General features: G+C 37.3%; 2 protein-coding genes across 7 annotated transcripts in view; one reads left to right on the forward strand and one right to left on the reverse strand.

Annotated features, from left to right (window-relative positions):
* The window catches only part of GIGYF2 (GRB10 interacting GYF protein 2), a 109,399-nt gene that overhangs the window by 46,179 nt on the left and 38,017 nt on the right, over positions 1–25,203 (reverse strand). For 5 of the 6 annotated variants that reach the window (XM_025043205.1, XM_025043206.1, XM_025043204.1 and 2 more), the window contains 3 exons: positions 25,012–25,123; positions 20,773–20,884; positions 19,926–19,966 (listed from right to left, as the gene is read on the reverse strand). In XM_025043205.1, coding sequence (XP_024898973.1) covers positions 19,926–19,966; positions 20,773–20,884; positions 25,012–25,123 — 265 coding nt within the window. The remainder of the gene's footprint in view (positions 1–19,925; positions 19,967–20,772; positions 20,885–25,011; positions 25,124–25,203) is intronic. The other variant, XM_025043207.1, reaches the window with a different exon arrangement.
* Positions 10,919–16,368, forward strand: KCNJ13 (potassium voltage-gated channel subfamily J member 13). Its single transcript, XM_025043208.1, has 2 exons — positions 10,919–12,289; positions 13,983–16,368. The coding sequence occupies exons 1-2, from the start codon at positions 11,830–11,832 to the stop codon at positions 14,603–14,605; spliced, it is 1,083 nt and encodes a 360-aa protein (XP_024898976.1). The 5' UTR covers positions 10,919–11,829; the 3' UTR covers positions 14,606–16,368.

The raw sequence follows: 25,203 nt of genomic DNA on the forward strand, positions 1-25,203 counted from the left end.
GAACAAGCTATCCTAGAAAAAGGGTTGGGGGTGCAATTATTTGCCAGGCAAAACACTGTCTGCTTTTTTTATTATGGCAGACGGCCTCCCACACAGCTCCCGATGATCCCTGCCTTCTGGCCTTTGTGGAAGTCCTCACCAGAGGTATGGGCTGGACTGACTTGTTCCTAACAAACAGAATAATAGAACAGAAGTGATGAGATGTCACTCTCATTATTAAGTTAAAAACAACTTTGGCTTCCATCTTAGATCCCTCTCTCAGAGATTCCGGCTGCCACATGGCAAAGAACTGAGGCTTGCCAAGAGCCACACAAGTGAGCCTGGAAGTAGACTGAGCCTCGGGATGACCGCAGTCCCGGCTGACACCGTGACTGAAGCCTCATGAGAGGCCCAGGCCAGAACCACCTCGCTGGGCAGCACCTACCTGAGGTGCCCCTTCCTAGCCCACAGAAACTAAGATAATAAGTGTCTGCTGTTTTCAGCCACTAAGTATCAGGGTAACTTGTTATGCAGCCACTCATTTAACTGACTTAATAAATAAAAACACTCATTTAAGCTATTTTAATCTTCATAACAAGCCTCAGTATTAGAAATTATTTTTCCCATTTCATAGCTGAGAATACTGAGGTTCACAAAAATAACCCAGAAGAATTGTCCAAATTCACACACTGCTATTTTTTTAAATGGCATAGATAGGATTCAAAAGTTAATCTCTGACTCATTCAACAAATATTTATTACACACTAAGTGCCAAGATACAGATTCAAGTATAGACATATTCTATATCTCTGCCTTCAGGTTAGACGGTCTAGAAGACCTTGCAGGCTCTCTGCTCAGAATTAAAATGGGACAATTCATTTCACAAAGCACCACATCTATTACATGACTTGATGAAAAATGTAAGTACATTTACAAAAGAGGAACAAATTTAAAACAAAGAAATTCCTAATGTGTGTAAACTGATTAAGTGATGAGAAATGGCTTTCGATCCAGGAGTCCCTTAATCGCAGTAGTGTGCGCCAGGTCCAAGCAGCGAGTCGGGAACACAGTGATAGTCACGTGACGGATGAGCAGGTCAACCAACCACTCATTTTCATCTACTTTTACATATGCCTTTGAAAATGTAATAAATGTACCAAAGGAAGCAAAACAGCAATGATGGCAAATTGCTTAACTCATCAAAAATTAGTCATTAAAATTTTTTCTAAAAAAAAAGTATTAAAAATAAAAATACTAGTAATCAATCTAGAAATAGAACTCTATCTGTAGTTAGCTTTTACATAACTTTACATTTTTATGTCATTGCAATCAGTATATCTACCATTTTGTAATCTACTTTTCATCTATGATAGCAAATACTTCTTTTCTCTGTGATTAAACATTTTCCTAGTAAGTGGATACATTCCAGGTATATTCCTTCCTGCTGTAGCATAATCTATCAGATTTTTCCCCACTGAACATTTGCTTTATAACTATTTTTTTGAGGACTATAGATAATGAGGTAGAAATATCTGTATGTTTTTTGCTTTTTTGAACTATTTCTTCTGAAAAAAACTTCAAAGAGTGAAATTGAAATCACTAGGTCAAATGACAGACTTCATACATGACATACCTTTCCCCCCTCAAAAAAGGGGTCAAACCACCACACCATTTTACATTATCAACATTAAGTGCTGTATCCTTTTAAAACTTTTACTTATAAAATGGTGGTATACTAACGGCTCAAATATGAATCATGTTGTCTAGTGACTTTATTTCCTTGTAGGAGAACTATTTGTTCCCCTGAACTAACAGCTTCTTTACCTTTGTAATTGTCAAGTCCTACATACACTTTTCATATTAATACCTAGGAAAAAGAAAAATATAATGACAGAATAGGGTAAAAAGAAGGAAACTTCAGGAAGAAAAAAAATCTACTTATTGAAAACTATCTTGCAATTCCCAATCTGTTAGAAAACATGCACCTCATAAATTCTGAAAGACTACTTTTGCCATTCCCTGTTCCAAAAAGGATTTAAGACAGAAATTTTAAAGATAAAGAAAAGCACAGTACCAGAGAAAGAAGATCTTGGAGTAGCCAGATCTGATTTTAAATTCTGGCTCCAGTTCTGATCTATATACCTTGACTAAAGAAGATTCAATTCCTAATTTGAAATGGTTGAGGGAGGGGAATTAGGAAGGGAGGGAGGGATGGAGGCGGGGAGAGGGGGAAGAGAGAGAGAGAGAGAGTGCGCGCGCGCGCGTGCGCTATTATGAATCATGCTGCTATGAACATTCTTGGATATATAACATGATGATCCATATGTTCGCATTCTGTTGGCATTTACTTAGAAGTGAAATTGCTGGGTCACAAGGTATATTCAACTTTAGTAAGTACTACCAAGTATTTCCCCAGAGAAATAGTACTACTTTACCACTTTGCTTGTTTGTTTTACTCAAACCGCTAGTAAACATTAACACGAGGACCTCCTCTATGGACAAACACAATTGAAGACATAGAACTGAAAACAAAGATGAGATTCAGAAACAGCACCTACCTTCTAGGTCCACGTTCTGAGGACACACAGGCAAATAAATGACTTGATACATTACAACTGACAAAACACACTGATATATCTCATATGAATCTCATAATAAACACAAGAGTTAGGTCGATTATCATCATCTCTACTGCTCCTCCGAGGAAAGGGATACCTAGTACAGGTATCCCAAGGTCACACGGCTGAGTAGTGACCACATCAGAAATAGAACATAGGTTGTTCAATCTCCTAATTCAGGGCTTACTTGCAAATTAAACCCAACAGAAGCAGCTAGAAATTCTAGAAAAACTAAAGTAGGAAGAGGAAGATCAGAGATTTAAATCTAAGAAGCTCTAAAAGGGCAACAGACATACCATACGGGAACAAGCTGGGGACGGAGACTGCCGACGTCTCTAAAAGGGGGAAGATGGAACTAACTTGCTAAATCTTCCAGCAAAAATGATATGCCAGTGAAAAAAATATTAAGACCAACTCATTCAATATAAAAATTTTACTCTAGAAATTATTTTGAGGGGGAAAAAATAAGTTCAAACATCAAATAAAATACACATTTCCAATTACTACTAACGTAACTAAAAATTGCACTATATGCAAAAATTGCTCTAAAATATTCAAATAAATCCTTTATAACCTAAATAATTGCAGTTGACTTATATTTATGTAAATTTGGGTGGGGGAGTGGGAGTGTCAAAGAGCTCTTAATCTGTATAATTTGCTTTTTAAAATATCTGCACATTAATGATATAATTTTAAATTAAGGATAAATATTAAAGTCATTCATGGGCAACTTAGATTAAATATATAAAGTTCCTTCCATGTCTAAAAATTCTAGGATTCCATAGAGACCAGCGCTAAAATGAGCGCGGGACACCCGCATGGCCTTCTTGGGCCCTGAAAATCAAAGTCTTCTTCCTTCTATAATATCAGCATTGGGACAAAGCTGAGTGACCAAATATTTTCACTGACTTCTTTTTCAAATCTTAACAGACTGATTTGTCAACAAGATGATTTAAAAGTAAATGTAATTGAATAATTTACAAATTAATGCCTGAGTCAAATATTCCTTATCTATAGTCAATGGTCAATAAATGAGTGCAGGATCTATGAATCCTTGAACCAGAAGCACCTACTGCGCTGCCATGCTTTCGTCTTTTTTCAGGGAAAAGGGTCTAAGGTTTTTGTCAGTCTTAAAGGTGTCTATGACCTCCAAAAGCTAAAGAAACACAAATTTAAAACGTATTTTTTTCTATTCAATATAATATGACCACTTTATGAGCACACTATATTATCTGTATAATGCATGTTTTTTCTTGCATCACAGTAACTCAAAGTGTAGGAAAGGTGCTAAAATGCAAGGTACTGTGTATCTGAATGTTGTCCCCAATGGCAGTAAATGCTTGTTTCTGCCTTAATGTATTAAGTATGAATAAGATTCTTCTAAAAATAAAATTAAATTAAATGCAGTATTGGCTTTAGTCTGGTCTAATCGAGTGGACTTCCTAAGGAGAAAGTGCAGTTAAAGGGCACCTGCGAGCATGTTTGACACTCAGCCAAAGATGGTGTTTATGGAAAACTTCAGATGGAGCACGGAGGCACCCGGCCAACAAAATCTACAGCTGTGAGACTTGGAACTTCCAAGTGCCAAACTCCAAAAGCAAAAGTGGAATTATGGGACAGACTTTGAAGCTTGTTTGTGTGCAAATTTTTCTAGCGAGTAACTTTGTATTCCTCTGCTCAGATATATATTCTCTGATCAACACGAAAAATATTTTCTAATGCCAGAGAAAACAATGAAAGGGAATCCCATCCAGGTGCTGATACCTACTATTTTTTTCTCCCCCGAAATTACTTGTAAACAGAACTCATGGTGGCTAGGATGGAGTAATTTAAATTCTGGATCCCGAGTTTGCAACTTCTCTCCCTCCCTAACCCCTGAGGGGCAACAATCCGCCCCACTGGTTAACGTGGGTCTTGAGAACACAGCGGTCCCTGGCTGGAAGCTCAGAGAGACTGGAGGGGCTGCAGCGTATCAGGATCTCTTTGCAAAAGTGCCTCATGTGGTCTGAATATGCCCCATAGCCCTACGATCCTCATGCTCAGCCTTCTGCGGGTGTACGCCCAGACGCTGCCTGAAATCTGCAGGATCGGTACATGAGCTTGAATACAGAAACAGAAAGAGACTGGGCACTTTCTAAAGAAAGCCAAGCGTCCTATGTAAGAAAGAACACTGGACACCAAGGCTAAAGTTTTGAAGTAGTGAGATTATCTATGTACACAGGCAGGACACTCCAACTAAAGGTTTTGTTGTTTTCAAGTACCATGTGGTACAGTTATGGACTATAAACTGAATTACTTCAGCCAGAAAAGAAAATCAAACACCTTTAGGGGCAGAGAATTGAATTTAATAAAGAATGACCTATCTGGTCTTGGCACCTTGCTTAATCATTATAACTTTGAGTAAAAAAATCAATCAATCAATGGACAGATATCTAGCATTTATGTTCATTCACAGAAGAGATGTTTTACAGTCATCTCCAACTGAAATCACTAATTCTGTTTCAATGGGACGGCCCATGTGTTTTAGGATGAAGTTGGCATATCATCTGGGCCAATTACCAGTTTCATAGTTTCATCTCAGCTAATCTGGCAGCCTCACCAGAACTGAACTGCTCAGGCTACTCTAGTGGGAGCACTATGCTCCTGAGGGTGCACTCCAGAGCTGGTCTACATTGTCCAGACAGCAATTAAAAGTTAGCAATTAGGAATCACTGTGTGCAGACCACAGTGGACTTTCAAATTAGAGAAATCCAGAAGCCAGAACAGTTCCTCACTGGAGACCTTTCTTTATTACTTTGCCAAATCATTTTTGCCTCAATAGATTCTGAAACGGAGTGTATTATGGGAAGAGGCTTCTAAGTTTGGTAAAATCCTTCACTATCTTGCTTGCTATAACTTGCTTCTGCCTTTCAGAAGGCAGAAGTACTGCCTTGCTATAAGTACTTGCTTGCTACAACTTGCTTCTGCCTTTCAGAAGGCAGAAGTAGTGGAGTGTAGCTGTCATGTGCCTATTCAAGGTACTGTGTATTCAAGGCACATGGCAGCTACACTCCAGTACTTCTGCTTTCTGAAAGGCAGTGTTACACCATATTTACTCTGGCTTCCCCCATCCCACCCCCAGTCAGTGAACTGGCAACTGATATAAAGTATAATTCCTACCAGGACAGGCAGGGAACAAGCATGACATCACAAGTCCCTCCTTTATGCTTTCACCTTCTCCAGTTCTGAAGGTCAAAGTGTCCAACGCTGTGTTTGAACTTGTATTGAAATGTTTGGCATTAATAAAACAAAGAAGGAATTAATATATTTTTTAATTGTGGGGGACGAGAAGGAATCTACAAAGGCGGATTTTACTTTCTAAGTAGCATAATATTGGTCTACATTAATAATTTTCCCAGCAGGCCTTCCAAGATTTTACTTTGAATAATCGCAGTCTTTGTTTCTAAGATCCTCTTACATGTGACGTTTGATCAAAGTTTTAAAATCGGCAGCTAATGGAGGTGGAGAAAAGTCCTACTCAGAAGGCATTATACAAAGCCACCCTACAGCTCATTTCAAGGTTGCTGCAAGCTGGATCACAGATGTTTTCCAGCTAAACACTACTTAGACATTAAATTTTCTGTACTCTGAACATTATATTTTACTGCATATCATCATACTTCTCAGGGAAGCATCCCTAAACATCACTAAAACATGACTTAAGACAATCCTTCAGTTCCTTCACACAGGTGTGTTTTTAAAGGTAAGTACAAGGTACCAATTTATTCTTATTCAAGGTCTCTGTACATAGCCTTTAAAAAAAAAAAAAAGTCTGCCTCCTTGCCGTCCACCCCAAAAAACGATTTCAGGTAACTAAATTACCTGTATTACTAATTCTAGAATTAATTATAGTTATTCTGATGAGAAGGGATATGAAAAGAAAACTGGTAAAAATCAATTCATCAAATCCCACCTAAAAGTCCTTACCCAAGGGTATCTTCCCCAAAGAAATGGAGGGAAAAAAAGATTAGCAAAGGAAAAATCTCACACTTCAACATGCTATATAAGGAAAGATGGCTAAAAGGAAATCTTGCAGGGAATTTTATCCCTTTGAACTTTTAAATAAACTCTTAAGTAAGATTATGCAAACTTACTAAAGACTGGTCCAGATTAGAGGGAAAAAATGCACCCCTTCTCCAAGTCAGTTCTGGAGGCTTTCTCCAGAGTTGTTAAGGTTTGTGTTGGATAAAGAAAGACCTCCTAACAAACCAGCATTCTTTTCCACATGATCAGAGCTAATTGGCCCCCCTGCAGACTAAGTGACCAATCACATCAGCTTCAGCTGAAACCAGCCCCCACCACATTATAAACAGAGGAATGTGAACTGTAAACCCAGTCCAAGAAGAGAACCTACAAACTAGACTTGTAGAATAAAATTACCTCATCAAAAAGGCAGACTCTGAAAGTTTCCTCAAGACCTACCTGTGCATATAGGCTGACCCAGCAAAAGAACTGGTGAGTACATGAAATAATATTCATTCTTATTTCTTTCCTTAAGGGAACAGAGAAAGAAACTGATTGGCAAATAGGGACAGAGCTAGATATTGCCAAGAGAGTTTTAAAACAAAGACATAACCTATAGGGTCATACATTAAGGTCCTTTATTCTTTGTCATTAAATTTCAGAAACAAAGTAACAGTCCTATTGAAAGCATTACTGAAAACTTTCTTGTTTTATTAAGTGTATACTTATTTTCCATTATAATAGAAATGAGCAGAAAAGAAACACCCTTAAAAAATTCAGTAACTTTTAACAAAATGTATCTTTTCTTTTGAAAAGCATTAAAGAACCCAAAATGAGTGTACAAAAACAAATGACAGAAAGAAAAAAAACTTTTTTATCCATGAAAAAAATTTTGTCTTAATTTTAAATTGTTTAAAGCACGATATTACTGAAATTGATGCTTCTGCAAGTAAGAATTTAAAAGAATCTCTGAGCTTATATAATACAGTTAGAACTCACACTGCTTGCCCTAATTATGAAGGGGCAGGAGAGACGATTATAAGACTCTCTATACAAGACTCTCTACATGGCCAGATGTGAACAAATACCTAGTAATACTGTAATCATTTGACATTTGTTGTTAGAATCTGTATCTTAACTGTTTAATATGAACTACACTACTACATAGAGGTATATAGTTTCTAGAGCTACAACCTCATGAGTAGAATGAATCCATTATTCTGATGACCAATAAAGCAGCCCAACTATCATTTTTATGAAGTACTATTTTTTCCACCAGTTTATAAATGGGCAAAAATTCTGTAGCCCACACACGGAGATACAAGCAAACCCTCCCAAGCTTTGATTCTACTTTCTACTAGGATCGGCTGATGAGAAGCACATAACTACAAAGCAGGATAAATACAATCAAAACAAACAGAAAACAAATTCATAGATACAGAGAAGAAACTGATGGTTGCCAAATGGGATGAAGGTGGAGGGAATGGGAGAAAAAGGTGAAGGAGATTAAATAGGTCAAACTGCCAGTTATAAAATTAGTCATGGGGATATAACATACAGCATAGGGAATATAGCCAATAATACTGTAATGACGATGTGTGGAGACAGATGGGTGACTGAACTTATTGTGGTCATCACATCATAAGGTATGTAACTGTCTAATCACTATGTTGTACACCTGAAACTAATGTAATATTGTGTCAACTATAATTAAACAACGGATATTAAAAAATGCACTTGTGTGCTTGTAGGGATATGAAAATTACTTGGAAATATAATAGCATAAACATCACACCTACCTGCCCATCAGACACTTTTTAAATTTGATGGAAAGCAAATCTACATACATCAGGCAATAGTAATATAATTTTTAAATGCCATACAAGGAGACATAAAATCAGACAGAAAAAGCATCATACAGAAAACTTTTATCAATTGAGAGAAATGATAATAAGTTTACAAACATGTAGGGTTTTTAGGGATCATGTTACTTAATTTCCTCTTTTCTTTCCTTTTTCAATATAAGGAAGCCTGGGCAAGGGGATTGGGAGGCTTTCCTACACTGACACAGCTCTGTAGTCACCAGGCCAGAGCCTGGCCAGCTGGATTTCCCACCTTGTCTTGCTTATGCTAAACACACTGACCACACGAGTCCAAAGAATGGAGCCATTCAGGGCGATCTGTTAAGTGGGGATAGAAATCTTGCTTCTCTTAACTACTCCACTCCTCGACACAATCTAAACAAGATCTAGGAAGGTTTTATATATAAAAGAGATATTGCTTCACTGTTTTGAAATTAGTCTTTTGACTTCCCTGTTCAAAGGTTTTGCCATGTATTTAGCTAGTTAGCTGAGAAAAAGAATGAAATTGTAAAAGCCTAGAGCAGGAGTGCTACAAAAGCTGCAGGTAACCAGTAACAATGCTGAAAAGGCCCAAATGAGAACAGCTCATTTTCTTGGCCACAGCATAGATAGAAAGGCTATCATCCCGGGTAATGCATTTTAGAACTTAATAAAGCAGGCTGAAGACCAAGAATCCTGGCGCTTCCCCGCCAGAATTACTGTGCAACTCTGAGCAATCAGCGGTTCCTTAAGTGGAACTGGCACAAGTGTAGAGGTCCGTGACGGGCGTTTTCACATGAGCAGGAAGCAAGAAATAAAGGATGACGCTGTGGACGACGCAAAAGCACGCAGCGGTTCGCAGCAAACCATCCTTTACTGTTATATCCTTCTTCCTTTTCAAGTGTCAAAGTATCTTTTATAAAATTATGGTAGTATTACATTTTAAAAATTATTTCCTCACCTGGCAAAATACAAGTTTGGCAATGCTACATACGAACTCCCGTCCGCATTTTGTTTTAAGTCTGCCAGCCTACGGAGCCCTGGACCGGACCACGTAACGATTCCGGCTGCATCAGCGTCCTGCGGGACGTCTTCCCGAGCTGGAATACCGCTCCGGCCTACAAGTCGCAGGTCCGGCCCGGGCAAGCCTCCCGAGGAACAAGTGCTCTGCAGCAACTTTCGAACAAACTGAGTCAAACAGAACATGTGTTCTTCATGGAGGCTAAGCAGGGTCAAAACGACTAGCGTTGAGGCGTCATAGCACTAGCTCTAGACTATGGACTCGGTGTGGGATACGCCACCACTTACTACCTTCACGATCTTAGGAAACTCACTGTGCCTCAGTTTCATTGTCTGTAAATGGTCACAAAAATGGTACTTATTACTGTGAAGGCTAAGAAACAATATCAATAACAATAAAGCAACAAGTGCTAGGAGGTCACTCTGGCCAGGCACTGCCTATTGGCTTCACATGAGTTAACACAAGTGAAGTGTTTGGTGTGATTCCTGGCACATAACAAACAGTATACATTGGCTAGTATTATTAATCGTTACTGTCATAAGAATCATGTATAGAGTTAACAACGATTTTAAAATAGACACAAGACAGTTATGGGGACAAGAACAGTACCTACTAAATGTGCCAAAAAATCTGGCTGTTGAAGATTATTCTGTGAATGCAATATTAATTATCTTGGGATTTTCATTTCGCCAAACTCTAAATAGACAACTTCTTGTAGTAAAAAAAAAAAAAAAAAAAATTTACCCAACTATGAAGTTAACCAGACTTGGATAATAATCCAATAATCCAAGGCCCCCTTCTGCCTTGTGTAAATTTCTTTTATCTGTCTGATATTCGGTGACCTCATCTAAAAAATCAGATAATGTTTCTCGTGCTGAGATACCAAAGAATTGGAGACAATGCAATATGAAAGCACCAAGCACAGTGCCTGCGAATATTCTGTTGTTGTTATTATTTCCAAAAGGACAGAGATCAGGTCTCCTAAAACATTTAAAGAATCTAGCAAAATGAGTCATTAAATAGCTATGCCAAGAAAAAAACTACATTAAATAAAATGATAATGACAACTTGTTAAGAATAAGTTATAAAACATTAATGCTCTAAGATTGTTTTAAAGTTTATAATATGAAATTGAAATTGCCATCTAATCTAAATAAATTTAACCATCATCCCAGTGATCTATCAGTAACTCAACTCTGAAGAAAATAAAAGAGAATGTCTCAATTATCGTCAGTAAATGATAAATTCATTTCAGGACAAAAGAGAAAGTATACAGCCAGCTGGCCTATGTTCCAGCCCAACAACACAGGAAAGCAGTCTCCAAAGCCCCAGACACAGGAAGGATCCAGCAAACCCAAGCAACAACCTAGCTCCACATGCCTCTCGCCGTTGTCATACACAATGGTCATATAGAAAGCACATGAGATTTCTACTCATTCCACAGAGAAAAGGGTAACCACTGAAGAAAACTGTTTACACTGAAAACTAATTATTCTATTTATCTTTTAAAATTGCCTTTGATGTCTTTGCGATTATTTTAATTCATTTAAACTCGAAGCTTTCTCTTCTGGTTTATTCTCGAAGCAATATTATCTAGGAATCTCTACCTAGAATTTCTTATTTTGCCAAGAAAATAATTCCCTCTCTACCCCACAATCTAATCAGCACCCAGAATATTCAAAAAGGGCAGCAATCCATCAGCCAGGGAAGAAAAGACTCCATGCAAATGGCCGTCAAGTGACAAAAACAAAACCTAATCGTAAAACTTTCAATAGGCTAACTATAAAGCATATATAGGAACTACAGGTCTCTAAAAGCTTAGTCTTCTCCTAGCACTAAGTTTGGCTTCAAAACATCTGCAGACACTTTCAAATGGTTTCTATTTATTTACACAGAGGAACATGTATATTTAACATTCCTTTTAATTATGAGTTAGTCATAATTATACATTAAATAATTATGAAAAGTTTTTATTTACACATAATATTTAGTCAAATCAATAAATACTTGATACCCGGACTGTCAAGAAATATATAGGGGTGTCAATAAGCCATGACCATAATCTCCAACCCTCAGGGATTTTTTAAATATATGGAAATGTTAAAATGCCAAACAATATTTTAACAGTCATTCTGGGAAAAATAAGAGACATCCTAAAGCAACTCACAGTTAACTTTCAAATGAATGACTTAGTAAAGGCCGCCTTATGTGAAGAAGCAACTGTGAGACTGGGAAAGCCTGCCTGATAGTCAAGAAAGCATTCCAAAGAAATTAAAGAGTGAATGAGGTCTCAGAATTTATTACTATTAACTGTAAAACAGTTAAAGGCTTACTGATTTACTCTTATTTCAGAGATTTACAGCGTGAGATGGATGGCAGTAATTGCAAAGTTATTGCTCCTCTCCTAACTCAGAGATACCGGAGGATGGTCACCAAGGATGGCCACAGCACACTTCAAATGGATGGCGCTCAAAGAGGTCTTGTATATCTTCGAGATGCTTGGGGAATCCTAATGGACATGCGCTGGCGCTGGATGATGTTGGTCTTTTCTGCTTCTTTTGTTGTCCACTGGCTTGTCTTTGCAGTGCTCTGGTATGTGCTAGCTGAGATGAATGGTGACCTGGAACTAGATCATGATGCCCCACCTGAAAACCACACTATCTGTGTCAAGTACATCACCAGTTTCACAGCTGCATTTTCCTTCTCCCTGGAGACACAACTCACAATTGGTTACGGTACCATGTTCCCCAGTGGTGACTGTCCAAGTGCAATTGCCCTTCTTGCCATACAAATGCTGCTAGGCCTCATGCTAGAGGCTTTTATCACAGGTAACTGTTTTTGTTCTTTAAAATAATTACGAATGTTTTAGAGAGGGCACAGTCAGTCATAAGGAACTGTGTTATAGAATCATTTATTTGCATTGTTAGCAGGTAATACCTAAGATTGAAAAAGAGTTTAGGGACAAATGAGAGGTCTCTCCTGACTCTATACTTAAATTTTACCTACTTGAACTTCTTAAGAAAAAAGGGATCCTTATGACACTAATAGCAACATCTTATGCAAAAAAGAAAAAAAAATTAACAAAAGGCCTAAAAGGAGTTTTTTCAGAGAAGCTAAATATTTCGTTAAATAAGTGAATAAGTATCACCACATATTTTGAAAATCATTTTACCTAACAGAGGAAGAATTTGATGTTTCTTATTTTCAAACTGGGCTAGAATTTTCTCCTCTGAGTTCATCTTTTCAACATTTACTCAATACGAGTGAGCCTGGAGCACCAAAATCAGCATTGTATGTTAAAGAACCAGTATACGCATCCTTAGCAAAATGCACTGGAAATACGGCCACAAGGATTATGAAATTCTGCTTATAAACCAGTAACACACTTTATACAATTAAAAAAGAAAAAAGAAAGGAAACCTGGTCTTAACACCTACCTAGTTATAATCTGAGAAGGTAAGCAATGGGCCACATGAAAGGTGACCTGGAATGAAGTCCCATTGTGCTAACAACTGGCTCTATAACCTGTAACGCACCATTTAACCTTTACAAGCGTTTTTAAACAGGGTCTATAATTAGATAAAATTTAGGGGACCTGTGAACTTAGGGAAAACTTGCATCTTTTAAGTTGCAACCCCAAACTGAAATTTGGTATTTCCTTTGATTATAAACGTAGGCAATAACAACAACAACAAAAAATAGCATCAGCAGTATCTGTAACTTTGATACAACAGAAATCGCAAATATTTTCACATCGCACTATAATACTTTGAAATTACAGTACTAAACCCACTACTATATTTTGTTATTTAATGTATTAATAAATCGCATGTAGAACTATAACACAATTTTTTAAATGTTCAACTGGATTTCGATATACTTGGTTTCTTTCGTATGTATTTTATTTTCATGCATTTAAAGCATAATTCCATAGACCTTACCAGTCTGCCAAGAATTTCTGTGGCACAAAAGTGGTTAGGAAACCCTGATCCACAGCTAGTGGGGACGAGAAGGATACACTTGAAAGGGGCACTGAAAACGCCTTACGGCCAGGTCTTCTTCAAAAAGGGGGTGCGCTACGCAAGTTTCAAAGCTAAAATCTCTCAATGTATCTTGTAGTCCCCTCCCCACTCCGAATCGTTCTACTTGGAATCTAGTCTCTGTTTAGCCTTGAAGTAATCTGGCTGTGCCTAAATTACATTTATTTTGGTGTATTTTTTAAAGTAGGGACAGGAATATAGAAAATAACCATTCTATGACGTTATAACAAATATAGGATAAAGTATTACATGTCTATGTAACAAAATGAATTTTATCTATTTTGAAATCATAATTTTTAATTTTTAAATAAGAATATATGTACACTTTGAAAAATTAGGCAAATGTAACTACGCAAATTAACGAGTTCCATTCCTGACTCGTTTGGAAGGCATGGCACCAAGAAATGTATGACATAACTATTTGATAATAGTGATATTTAAAGTGTTGATTCTAAAAACAACTTGATGGTTTCTAACTTAGGCGCCTTTGTGGCGAAGATTGCTCGGCCAAAAAATCGCGCGTTCTCCATTCGCTTCACTGAATTAGCCGTAGTAGCTCACGTAGATGGCAAACCTAACCTTATATTCCAAGTGGCCAACACTCGACCTAGCCCTCTAACCAGTGTTCGGGTCTCGGCTATACTCTATCAGGAAAGAGAAAACGGCGAACTCTACCAGACCAGTGTAGACTTCCACCTTGATGGCATCAGTTCTGAGGAATGTCCGTTCTTTATCTTTCCACTAACCTACTACCACTCCATTATACCATCGAGCCCTCTGGCTACTCTGCTCCAGCATGAAAATCCTCCCCACTTTGAATTAGTTGTGTTCCTTTCAGCAATGCAGGAAGGCACTGGAGAAATATGCCAGAGGAGGACATCCTACCTACCCTCGGAGATCATGTTACATCACTGTTTTGCATCTCTGTTGACCCGAGGTTCCAAAGGAGAATATCAAATCAAGATGGAGAATTTTGACAAAACTGTTCCTGAACTTCCAAATCCTCTGGTCTCTAAGAGCCCAAACAGGACTGACCTCGACATCCGTATCAATGGACAAAGCATGGACAATTTTCAGATCTCTGAAACAGGACTGACAGAATAAGACGTATCCATAGTACCCTACTTTTTAATGTATTAAATATACCCAGCCAGTTATGCAGCTACTTTTCCTTCATCATATCTCATGGTTTCGTTTTTTTTCAATGCTGATCACATCTCTGATTACATCACGGTCATCAAGCCTATGCCCATAAAAAATGGCTGAGCTAGCAACAAACATTCTGGAAATGTAATATTCTGCTTTTCCAAGTTTGTATCGGTGGTTATCTGCTGAAATCAACACATCGCGACATGATAGATATTTATACAGAAATGTTGTTGGTGAATTTATAAGGATGTGGCATGATACCAATGAGGACGTTAAAATGGACAGTGAAGTTTAATACCGCTGAACTCTAAGAAAATCAACCATAAACCACTCATTTCCATCTGCAAGTTGAAGCAGCAGTCTAGTTTCAAACCTAGCTCCCTGGGTAGAAAGATGATTTCACAATATTTAGTTGACCACCCTTTTAAAACTGTTATTTTTTCAAGACGACAAAGACCATTCCTCTGGTTCTTTACGCTACAAAACTGGGGTAAGTATTACCCCCTTAATTTTTAACAGCTAAGAACAAAAATTCACAAGAAAAACAGCAAAGTATAGGTCTACGCATAACTCCAAAAGCATTTGAGCATGACACCCAAATACATATTCATTTATTTGTGGCAGAAAGTGATCAGAGAAAACCAGATAAGCTCTAGCTCAAGTGGAACCTGTGGTGGTATTTTTGGTGAGATACAAAATTATATCTATATTAAAGCTGCCCTGCATAATAATCAAATAGTGATTTAAAAATTATAATCAACTACTCCTCTAAATGGCTTACAACCTAAGTAAAAACATTCCCTTCATACCTATGATGCATTCAATAGCATAAAAAACCATGACAGCTCTGAGTAACTCGTAAATGCAAATATATTTAAGTTTTTTATAGATATAAAAGATTTAGACATAATTCAACTAGGAAAAAATCTCCAATAGATAAAGCAAAAAAATAATTAGGCAATGAACTATTTTCAAACCCAAATTCCTGTTTCCAACTTCAAATAGCTTTTTCTATAAACACAAAATGAGTGTTTATTCACCAGTAGGAGGTTGGACTAGATGAATCTATTCTTTCTCTCCAAATCCAATACCCCATGAAAATTATACTTTCTCTGCTTCATTTTTTATTTTATACATACTAAGATGAATCCTTTCCCTTACCTCCAATTTAAGACAATCCTTTCTATACTTTTCATTTCAATAAAGGTATCAAACTATCCTCAAACAAAACAAGAACCAAATAAGTTACCCTACGAAATTTCAAATAGATGTGTGGCTGCTCTTTTCTTCTGAAATTTCCCTTATTCAGGTTTCTGTGTGAAAAGTGAAAGATTAACCCTCCCCACTGGTGATGACCCATGCAGGAATCATCTCTGAAATAAATACTAGTTCGGTAAAGGCAAGCAGTTGTGAAGAGCAGGGCACAGCAGCAAGTCACATTTTTCTACTCTTTGAACAAAAGGAAAAGAAATTATGAAGAACTCTGGAGCAGCCTAAGAGTGATAATAGAAGAATATCAAGGATGCAGAAACTTAATCACTGTGAACTTTTGCTGTTTGAAAATCTTAGGCATTCTTAATTTAAGTACTAGCCAGACCAAAAGATCTTTTCCAACCCAAGACTGTTGTAACTCATATAGACAACAGTAATTCTTATTTCTAGAATAAAGTAACAAGATTCACCTAACCTGTGAAAATAAAAGTTCTATCAAAGATTTACATGGTATGTTTTTTCCTAAGAACTCTACGTCACTTACACAGATCACAATTCCAACAGTTATGTGAAGCTGCCCAAAATGACACAACAAAGGGAGGGAGCAAGATCTGGAATCTAAGCCTCCCCATAGATGCCACAAATCCTCCAATCAAGTCAGATGAGTCACACTGTACACTATTTATACATAAACTCTGCATCTGAAAACTAGATGTGACTTCCCCCTACACACACCCCAAAAAAACTCTGTTGGTATACTAACGCTATTTTTAAAGTTTCACAAGTAGACAACTAAAAAAGCTTCTGAAAGTTTGTTCATGATTCCTTCACTTCAAAGAATCTATGTGAAGGATTAAGTTTTCTGCAAAGACATCATTATCCTTTCAGAAGAATAGAGGGCAAATGGAAGTGGAGAGAGGGGTTACTGGGAGGTGGGAACAGCAGCTCACTAACCTGGGCCACCTGGGAGCTCAGTGACACTATCTCAGATCAGGAAGACCGCATGACATCTAACTTAAAAAGTGCTTCTGCAAACCAATACAGTTAGTGTGACAGTCCCAACAAACTGGAGGCAAGTAGTTACTAAAAACCATTAAGGCCTAGTTTTATTTACGGACAAGCGCATATTACCAACTGCCAGCAGCAGAGTAATAACCAAAAATTGCTATGTCTACTTCACACCAAATGCACTAATGGGTATCACACTGGTTGTGAACCTATCGGTATCATCTGGATCATTTCTCATTTTTTAACGATCTTTTAATTTCATCCTCACAGAATCATACTGCAAGATGACAGCTGGAACTGATCTCCCCCTATGGAGTAAACAGACTGACTAGAATGACAATGCCATTCTCACAGGCTTCTTCTACCTCCACATTCTCCCCTGGGTGTTCACAGGCATTATGCCTAATTCCTACCCAGATGTCTCTAATTCCACCTATTTCTTTCCACATGAGAAGCAAATATTTGATAAGAACCACCTCTAATTTGAAAAAGAACAAATCGTTCTGAAACCTTCGATACTCAAATTCATTTAATCTCACAGGACATCTCACAATTGATATATCAGTGTCCCAAAAAAACTATTTTAGGTCTGCTGTTCTTGAAGAGTATAAGATACAAGCAATTTTTTTAAAACCTACAATATTCTCAACAAAAGTATATTACTTACAAAAAGAGAAGATCAAAATCATTACATCATTAATATAATAACCTTAAGTGAACATCTTATCAAAAAGCGTTCCATAAAAGCCACTATGTATGTTTGACTATATACATGTAGAAATACCCCGATAATTTAGTAGGAAAAACTTCAGCATTCTTAACCACTTCGCATCGATTTGGTTTTATGGAACTTGCCTTTTCACAAACACACCTACAGGGAACAAAGAAAAGAACCCATACTCTTAACAGAGGGTGACTAGGGAAATCACCCTAAATGAATATAGTTAAAATATGCAAAAGGCAAGTAACGATGAAACTATACTCATCTAGTCCAAATCACCAAAGTGTGACTATGTGTCCAACAGTTAAAATCAAGCCATCCTCATGACAGGGAACTCACCACTGGGCAACTCAAGTCATTTTCAGAGAACTCTAATTATTAGATCTTTTTTAAGACTGTGTCAAATATCTGCTTCCTTAAAGCTGCCCTTTAGACTCACACAGATCAAGTCAAATTCCTCTTTTACATGACTGTTAAGCAAATATTTTCAGAGCGTGATCCTATAAATTCTCTACTCTGTCCTGTCCACAGTCTTGTCTCTTATTTAAACAAGCCTCATTTCCTCCGTGCATTCTCCATCACAGGACTTCAAAGGCCCCAGTCGTCCCACTCCAGTGTGCGGGTCCTTTCAAGGTGTGGCCCCAGCACTGTCCTGTGACAACATAAAAGGCAGTCGGCCTCTCTGTCACCTGACTCGCAGTGGACACTGTAGTTCTAGCAAAGGCTGCGCTTGGGACACGTCACACTGCTGACTAACCTTAAGCAGGGCAGGTGAGAGGGACCCGTGCCTTCCCCCAACAGGCTGCCGTCACAGTTATTCCATTCGTTAAACTATAGAGTTTATTTATGAGAGACTTTCCAGAGACTTTCCATTTTCTGCTGTTAAACTTCCATCTGATTATATCTGGTTTCTTATTCCATCTTAATTCTGATCCAAAGTCCCAACTGTTCCTCTAAACATAAATGATTTGAAAACCTGATCACACATCAACATTGTCATCCAAAAAAAAGGAATAAGTACTCAGCACCTAGCACAAGGCCTACCATGACTAGGAATTCAACAATCACTGAATGAATAAATGAGTTCATACACTCGTTCTTAATCCTAAAAATCTGTATCGCCTCATGAGACTACTATCAGAGAGCTTGGATTACTGGTGATCTTCTGACTCCAAACTCTGGACTCTGAACTATTCCTCTCTGGATTCACTGGCAAAAGTACTGAATCAGATCAGGATGGAAGCAGAGGTCCTGACAAATTCCCAAGGTAATACTTAGCGAATAGTCTACAATATGAGTAAAGCGATAAGTTATCTACCCAGTCTGTTCCAAATTTCTTCATGCTACACTCATTTAATGGCTTTTCATTTATATCTCCAATATCATGTTAATAAATGAGAAATTTGAATATCTGATATGCTAAAATGAATTTGATATGGAAACAGTGAAGTAAAAGTAATAACTACTCAGTTTTTAAACAACAATCTACAAAATCAGTCCGTGAGTGACACTTACATATTTAACATATGTTTTTGAGAACTGTTTACCTCTGTCAGACACAATCGAGCTCTGGAGAACTTTCCTGGGTACTTTTAGGAATTTGGAGCTTTTGTGGTAATTTTCAAAACTCCAATGTTACTCACTATGAATTGGAATTTTTTCTCTCAGATATTAATAATACCTACTGGCAGTCCATAAGGTAGCAGCACCTTTATATCAGTCAGAAAGCCCATCTTAATATTACAGATTTTTAGTTTAAATTATGATTAATTCACCTTAAACATTGAAATGCTGTTCTCTTACTACGTTTGTCGTAATTCAGTGCCTACTTTAAGTATATAATTAATTTTGGCTGCTCTTATTTCAAAACAAGAAACAAAGATTATACATCAAAAAGACCAGATGAATAAATGGCTAAAGACCAATCGTAGTTTTAGCCTTTGCACTCTTATATAAAAGCCAACATTCTAGCACTTTCCCTATTTCTTCTCACTCATGAGATGCTATTTACACTGGAGTTAATAGATTGGTTCCTGACACGAATTTCAGTTCACGAGATAGCCTTAATAAAGAATACATGCCTCGCAGAGAACACGCAGACCTAAAAAGTTAAATCACATAAGCCCTAATGGTTGTATTCCTCATCCCTGAATTTATGCAATAGAGCCCTCAAGTAACTCTCGATGCAAGCAATGCTACAACCCCACCTACTGGAGAGGTGCAGGCAACTGAGTCAATTTTTAATAAAAGTATCCCCTCATGTGAGAGCCTTGTTAAGAACTAATGTCATGGAAGTCCAGATAAAAATAGTTCAAGACAGTAAGAAAGCCTTACCTACATCTTTTCGTCCTGGTTTTTCAAAACGTCTGTCACCCCTAGAAAAGATAAAATAAGTTTCAAACAAGACTTAAGAGTAATATATAGATTTCCCATCCGTGACAACCACTTCCCTATCTTTCTTTAATAGCATGATGAGTGCCTAACATTTGGAAAATACAGAAAAGCACAAAAACAAAAATATCCACCATGTTACCAAAAGCTACCTTCTACTGACCCAGAAATGGTATCTTTTCATTAGATATTTTTAATTAGATATATGCTTATTTTAGATACATGCTGTATACAGTTTTATATACTGCTTTTTGAATGTGCTTTCTCACATCATTAACTATTTTCAAAATAATCCTAACTTTAATGGTTATGTAGTATTCTACTGTGTGGATATACCATTATATAAGAAGGCATGCTGAGTTTAAGCTGTCTGGCTCACTTCCAATTATATTATATATTTCATCACAGTAGACATCTTTGCACCTGAATCTTTTTGTCCTTGCTTATCTTGATAAACTGCCTGTAAAGTCACAAACAATACAGAGAAGATGGTTTAATTAACAGGAACAAACTAATAAAATGTCAATACTTCCCACTGAATGCTAATCAAACAGCAAATCTAATTAACTATTAACTACCCATGGTGGCACTACTATATTAAACTATCTAAAATGCTTCTTCCTTTAAATAAGGATCATTTAAAAATTTCTAACTCATAACTTGACATTCAATAATTAATATTTTTAAAAAATGAAAATTTACAACTGTACGAAGTGGCTTCTCCTCTGCAGAAAGCAGAAATTTTTTACACCAAGAAACCGTTACATTAAGATGTGGATCCTTTAGTTACCTTTCCTCCCAGCTCTGCGACCTATGCATTTCCCTGCCACCTCCTCGACCAAACACACCCTCAACTTCATCAAAGCTTCTTTGGTAAAAACCACATTCACCTCTGCCTCTGCCTGAAAATAAGAAAACAGAAAAATGATAGATGTCAACATTTGGCACACGTTCAACACCAAAGATTAATCTTCTAAGTTCTGTCTCTATACAAAGCAGGATGTCTACATTTAAATATTTAGTGAAGCCCAAAGAATCTTCATCTATGGGCCCAACAACGCACTGATATCACTAGAGCTCAGGAGGTTGAAAGAAACAAGTTAGCAAACTGGTGTGAGGGCCCAGCCCCAGCCCAGAACAAGAAACGGTGTCTGCAGAGAGCTCTGCAATAAAAAGTTCAATACTAAAATTCCAAGATGAATATTAAACCACTACTACAAATTAAACCTTTTATTGGATTTCAACAAAAATGGAAGATTTTGGAGATTTGGGGAAGAGAGCAGATAAAGTACAAAAGCCAACTACAATGTTTAAATAATTTAACTCCAGAGAAAGGTTAATAGGGTCAACTCTAAACTATCAATTTTGTGAATTAACCCCTTAAAGGATATTCCAAAGCAATCACTCTTTCTCCTTTGCTCAAACCTTGAAAAAAAGTATTACAACTAAATTCAAACGACAGGGTTGGTAAAAGTGTGTAGATGCAGAGATTTAGAAGTGCTAATGGTTCAAGTGTAAACTGGCCATTACAGACCTATCAAAATCTGACTCAAGAATTCTAGTTAGAATTGCTCCTTACAGAAATACTCTAACAAATATGCAAATGCATATGTATGAAGATGTTCACCGTAATTTAAAAAGTCAGAAACAACCTAATCAATAAAGGACTGGCAAAATAAATTCTGATAAAACAATTCAGTGGACACTATGAAACCACAATAGATAAAGCACTACCATTAAAAGAAATTTACACTATTCTGATGAATGACAAAAGCATACCAAAGAACAATACATACAAAAATGATTCCATTTCCATAAATGATATAGCTGCATAGCTGGGGTCAGGAAGGATATACACCCAAGAACTTCGAGCCTTATACTTTCTGTACGGTGCGGAGAATTCCCAACCAATGTGCGCCATATATTTCCAACACGGGTTTGAAAACTGGAGGAAGGTGGTGGAGTCTAGGGATGTATTTATGCCTAGATGAAATCTTAGCCAGCATCACTAGCTCAACTGCTCCAAGAGGGTAAAACGACTATGATGCTGAATCTTGAATAAAAGCATGAATGCATTCCAAAGCTAAATACAACTGAGTTAAATAATAATTTCAAATATCCATACAGTACTTCTATACCTTGGTTATAATTTCTCAAGAACTGACTGAGAATACAGGTGTACTTTAACATCTTATTAGGAAACACAAAAATAATGAACAGAATTGTGTGCGGGTAATCTTAGGAATAATGGGTACCTTCTCAATAAGTCCTAGTATCCATTTTTCATCTGTAAAATGTTACTGAAGATGAGGGCTGAAATATAATATCTTAAACTTACCTTCTAGTTGCATCAATTTAACTTTAAGTCAACTCCTAGTTTCAGTGTCTCTCTCCTTAGGTAACGTATACATTTTATTTAAGATCCTAAAACAGTGTAATACAAACTGTTATATAACTCTGGGGTGATCCCTGAAATGATCATTTTTAGAGTGAAAGAAAAAAAGTACCCTGTCCTTTTAGAGAAAAATTTTCTCAGGAAAACCATTAAGTATGTATCATCTTGGAAAAGTCTTTTATTCTAGAAACATATGGACATGAAAAATAGCCTCCAGATTGCCAGAAAAACAAGCAAACCACAGATAAAAGAGTTTCTGCCAGTTGTGACTAGCATTAGCATTGGTCCTCCTTGAGACTAAAGCTTTATAAGTTGGCACATAAAAAGAATCAGATTCTAGAGCTTTCCAGCTTGTAGAACATTAGAAACAATCTTCAAAGTACAAGGCCCATAATCATTTATAAGTCTGGTTTCCAGATAAGAAGAAGCAAGTAAATATGATGAGTCTTTCATAAAGCTCAATTTAAAGGACTGTCCTATTGTCTGAGATTTCACCCTATTCTTTTCGGGGATTAAAATATTCTACCTTTTAATAAAGACAGTGGCTGACAGAGGCTGACGGCAGATCTCAGTTGTTTGGAACTGCTTTACTATTAAACACCTTAACCAGATAAAATAGAAGGATGACAACTTTATGTTGTTTCCCCATATTTGTTTAAATTTTACTAGTTCATGATATTTAGAAGTCTGGAAGTCTGTCAATTTTCACATCAAAGTTTCCTCAAGTCAGAAAGAGCCACAATTATCATCTAATGTTAGCTCTCCCCATTTAAAAAAAAGCCACAATAATCATTATTTAACCAACAAGTTAAAATTAAGTAACGAGTAAAGATAACAAAACCACAGATTAACAGTCTTACAAGGACATTAAAAAGAATCACACTTGGGACAATGTTGTTTGAAGTATTTTTCACAGTCAGTTCATTCATTTGACTAGTTTCAAGCCATTCTTTCACATCAGTGTTAATTAATTCACTACTTTCGTTACCGTATCTCATGTTTTGTACATGCCCTGTTTAAATTCTAATGAAAGAGAGCTAACCTACATGAGAACCCTATACTTCAAAGAAACCAGAAAGTGGGGGAGAAATTTACCAATCCTTCATTTGTTTCTCGATATGGAATTCTTTTTTAAGCCTATTTAGAGAGATTGGCTGGTATTTGCCGCACTCAAATTTGGTAGTCACTTGAGGCACATAAAACAGCTGGCCTGTGGGCCACACCTCTTGATTAACGAGGTCTCTCTCTGACTTGCCCAGAAAAGCACTGGAGACAGAGCTGAGCACATACCACTTCTCCCTGCTGCCAGCCCACCACAGAGAAACACAGGAAGCACAGGAAACACCTAACAGGAGGCCAAAGCCATCTCCAAAACACTACTGCACCACCAAGATGCACAGAGCTCAGACGAATTCCGGACCAATGGAACTTAGCTGCACATAGAAATCAGAAGGACCTGCGGGGCTTTTGAAGCACACATGAGCCTGAATCTCACCCCAAATTATTCCCTCACAAAGGTATTTCTTGTGAATTTTATAGATAATTCTAGCAACTCCGCAGGTTAAAAACTACTGTTCTAGAGACTGACAAATAAATTTAAAAGGAAAAAGTATGTACAACTTGGTGACAGTACCTAGCCTACAAGTGGGCATTTAGTTAGCCTGTTCATTATTCACCACACCTGCATTCCCACGTGCTGGCTGGGCTACCGAAGAAATGTCTTCAAAGGAATGCACGATTTAATACGGTCTCTGTAAAGACTGAGTATAAATTACTCTATTCATAAGGCACAACTTTAAGAAAAAAGAATCTGGGTAGTCCATACTCATGATCACGCCAATCTGGGTGGTGCGATGTGTGGACACAATGGCCTCTGTCTTTGCAGACACACAATTCCTCCATTTCTAAAGCACCTCTTAAAGAAAATTACAAGGTATGTTTAGACCACGGCTATGATTTTAACCAATTTAGAGGTAAATGTTCAAGTAAATACTTATATTCCAAACATCAAGAATGCCCTTCATAGCAGAAAATCAACAAACCCAAAATAGATAGACAGCAGATATCAAAGAAACAAGTAATATTGAAATAAGAATTATTCTTCTAAGACAAGACACAAATCTATACAACTACAGGTTAAATAAATGACTGCTGCATAATTATTTTTTGTTCTACTCCCTAAAATAGCCCTAGTATTGATGAGACGTCTTTTGCTAAAGTCTCTGTCTGACTGGGGACACTCTTGGCACATGGACTTATTGAGAAACCCTGTGTCACAGAGGCCTGCAGGGACTTCAGTGCTGCTCCAGCAGCAAGACACTTTAGGGAGCTCTGGCTCTCAAAGTGCAAGGCTTGCTGGGAGTGAGGACTATGGATGCTGAGGATCTTCCAGGGTTAACCAGGACCATCTAGAATCCTCTGCATTCAAATTTCTAAGCTAGAATTACCCTCCTCTGCTCCACATCAGGGCTTGTGAAGCAGATACACCGGGAACTGGTTCAGAAAACAAATGTTCAGGACGTTTAGAATGCAGTTAATGTCAAAGAACAGTTTTTTAAAAACTTAGGTAGTAAAATCTTTTTCAAGCGATTTCCCTGTCCTCCTCCATTACGACTGTTTCACAGGAACGCTCACCTCGCCCTCGTGAAGAGCTGCGACCTCTAGGAGCCCCCACCACTGTTCCTCCTCCTCCTCGTCCTGTCAATCGCAGGACAGCGGCACTATTTACAGACATGGAAAAGTTTCTCTGCCAAAAAAAAAAGAAAAGAAAAGAAAAGAAAAAAGAAAGAAAAAATGGATAAAACAGGTAAAACTCCATGTTGCTTC

The sequence above is a fragment of the Pteropus alecto genome, unplaced genomic scaffold (genome assembly GCF_000325575.1).
Source record: "Pteropus alecto unplaced genomic scaffold, ASM32557v1 scaffold110, whole genome shotgun sequence".
In the NCBI taxonomy this organism is placed as follows: Eukaryota; Metazoa; Chordata; class Mammalia; order Chiroptera; family Pteropodidae; genus Pteropus; species Pteropus alecto.

Excerpts from the sequence above, each read along its gene's own strand:
- KCNJ13 (XM_025043208.1), top strand. The coding sequence starts at position 11,830 with ATGGATGGCAGTAATTGCAAAGTTATTGCTCCTCTCCTAACTCAGAGA. Across the intron at positions 12,290-13,982 it reads GCTAGAGGCTTTTATCACAG|GCGCCTTTGTGGCGAAGATT; the intron begins GTAACTGTTTTT and ends TTTCTAACTTAG.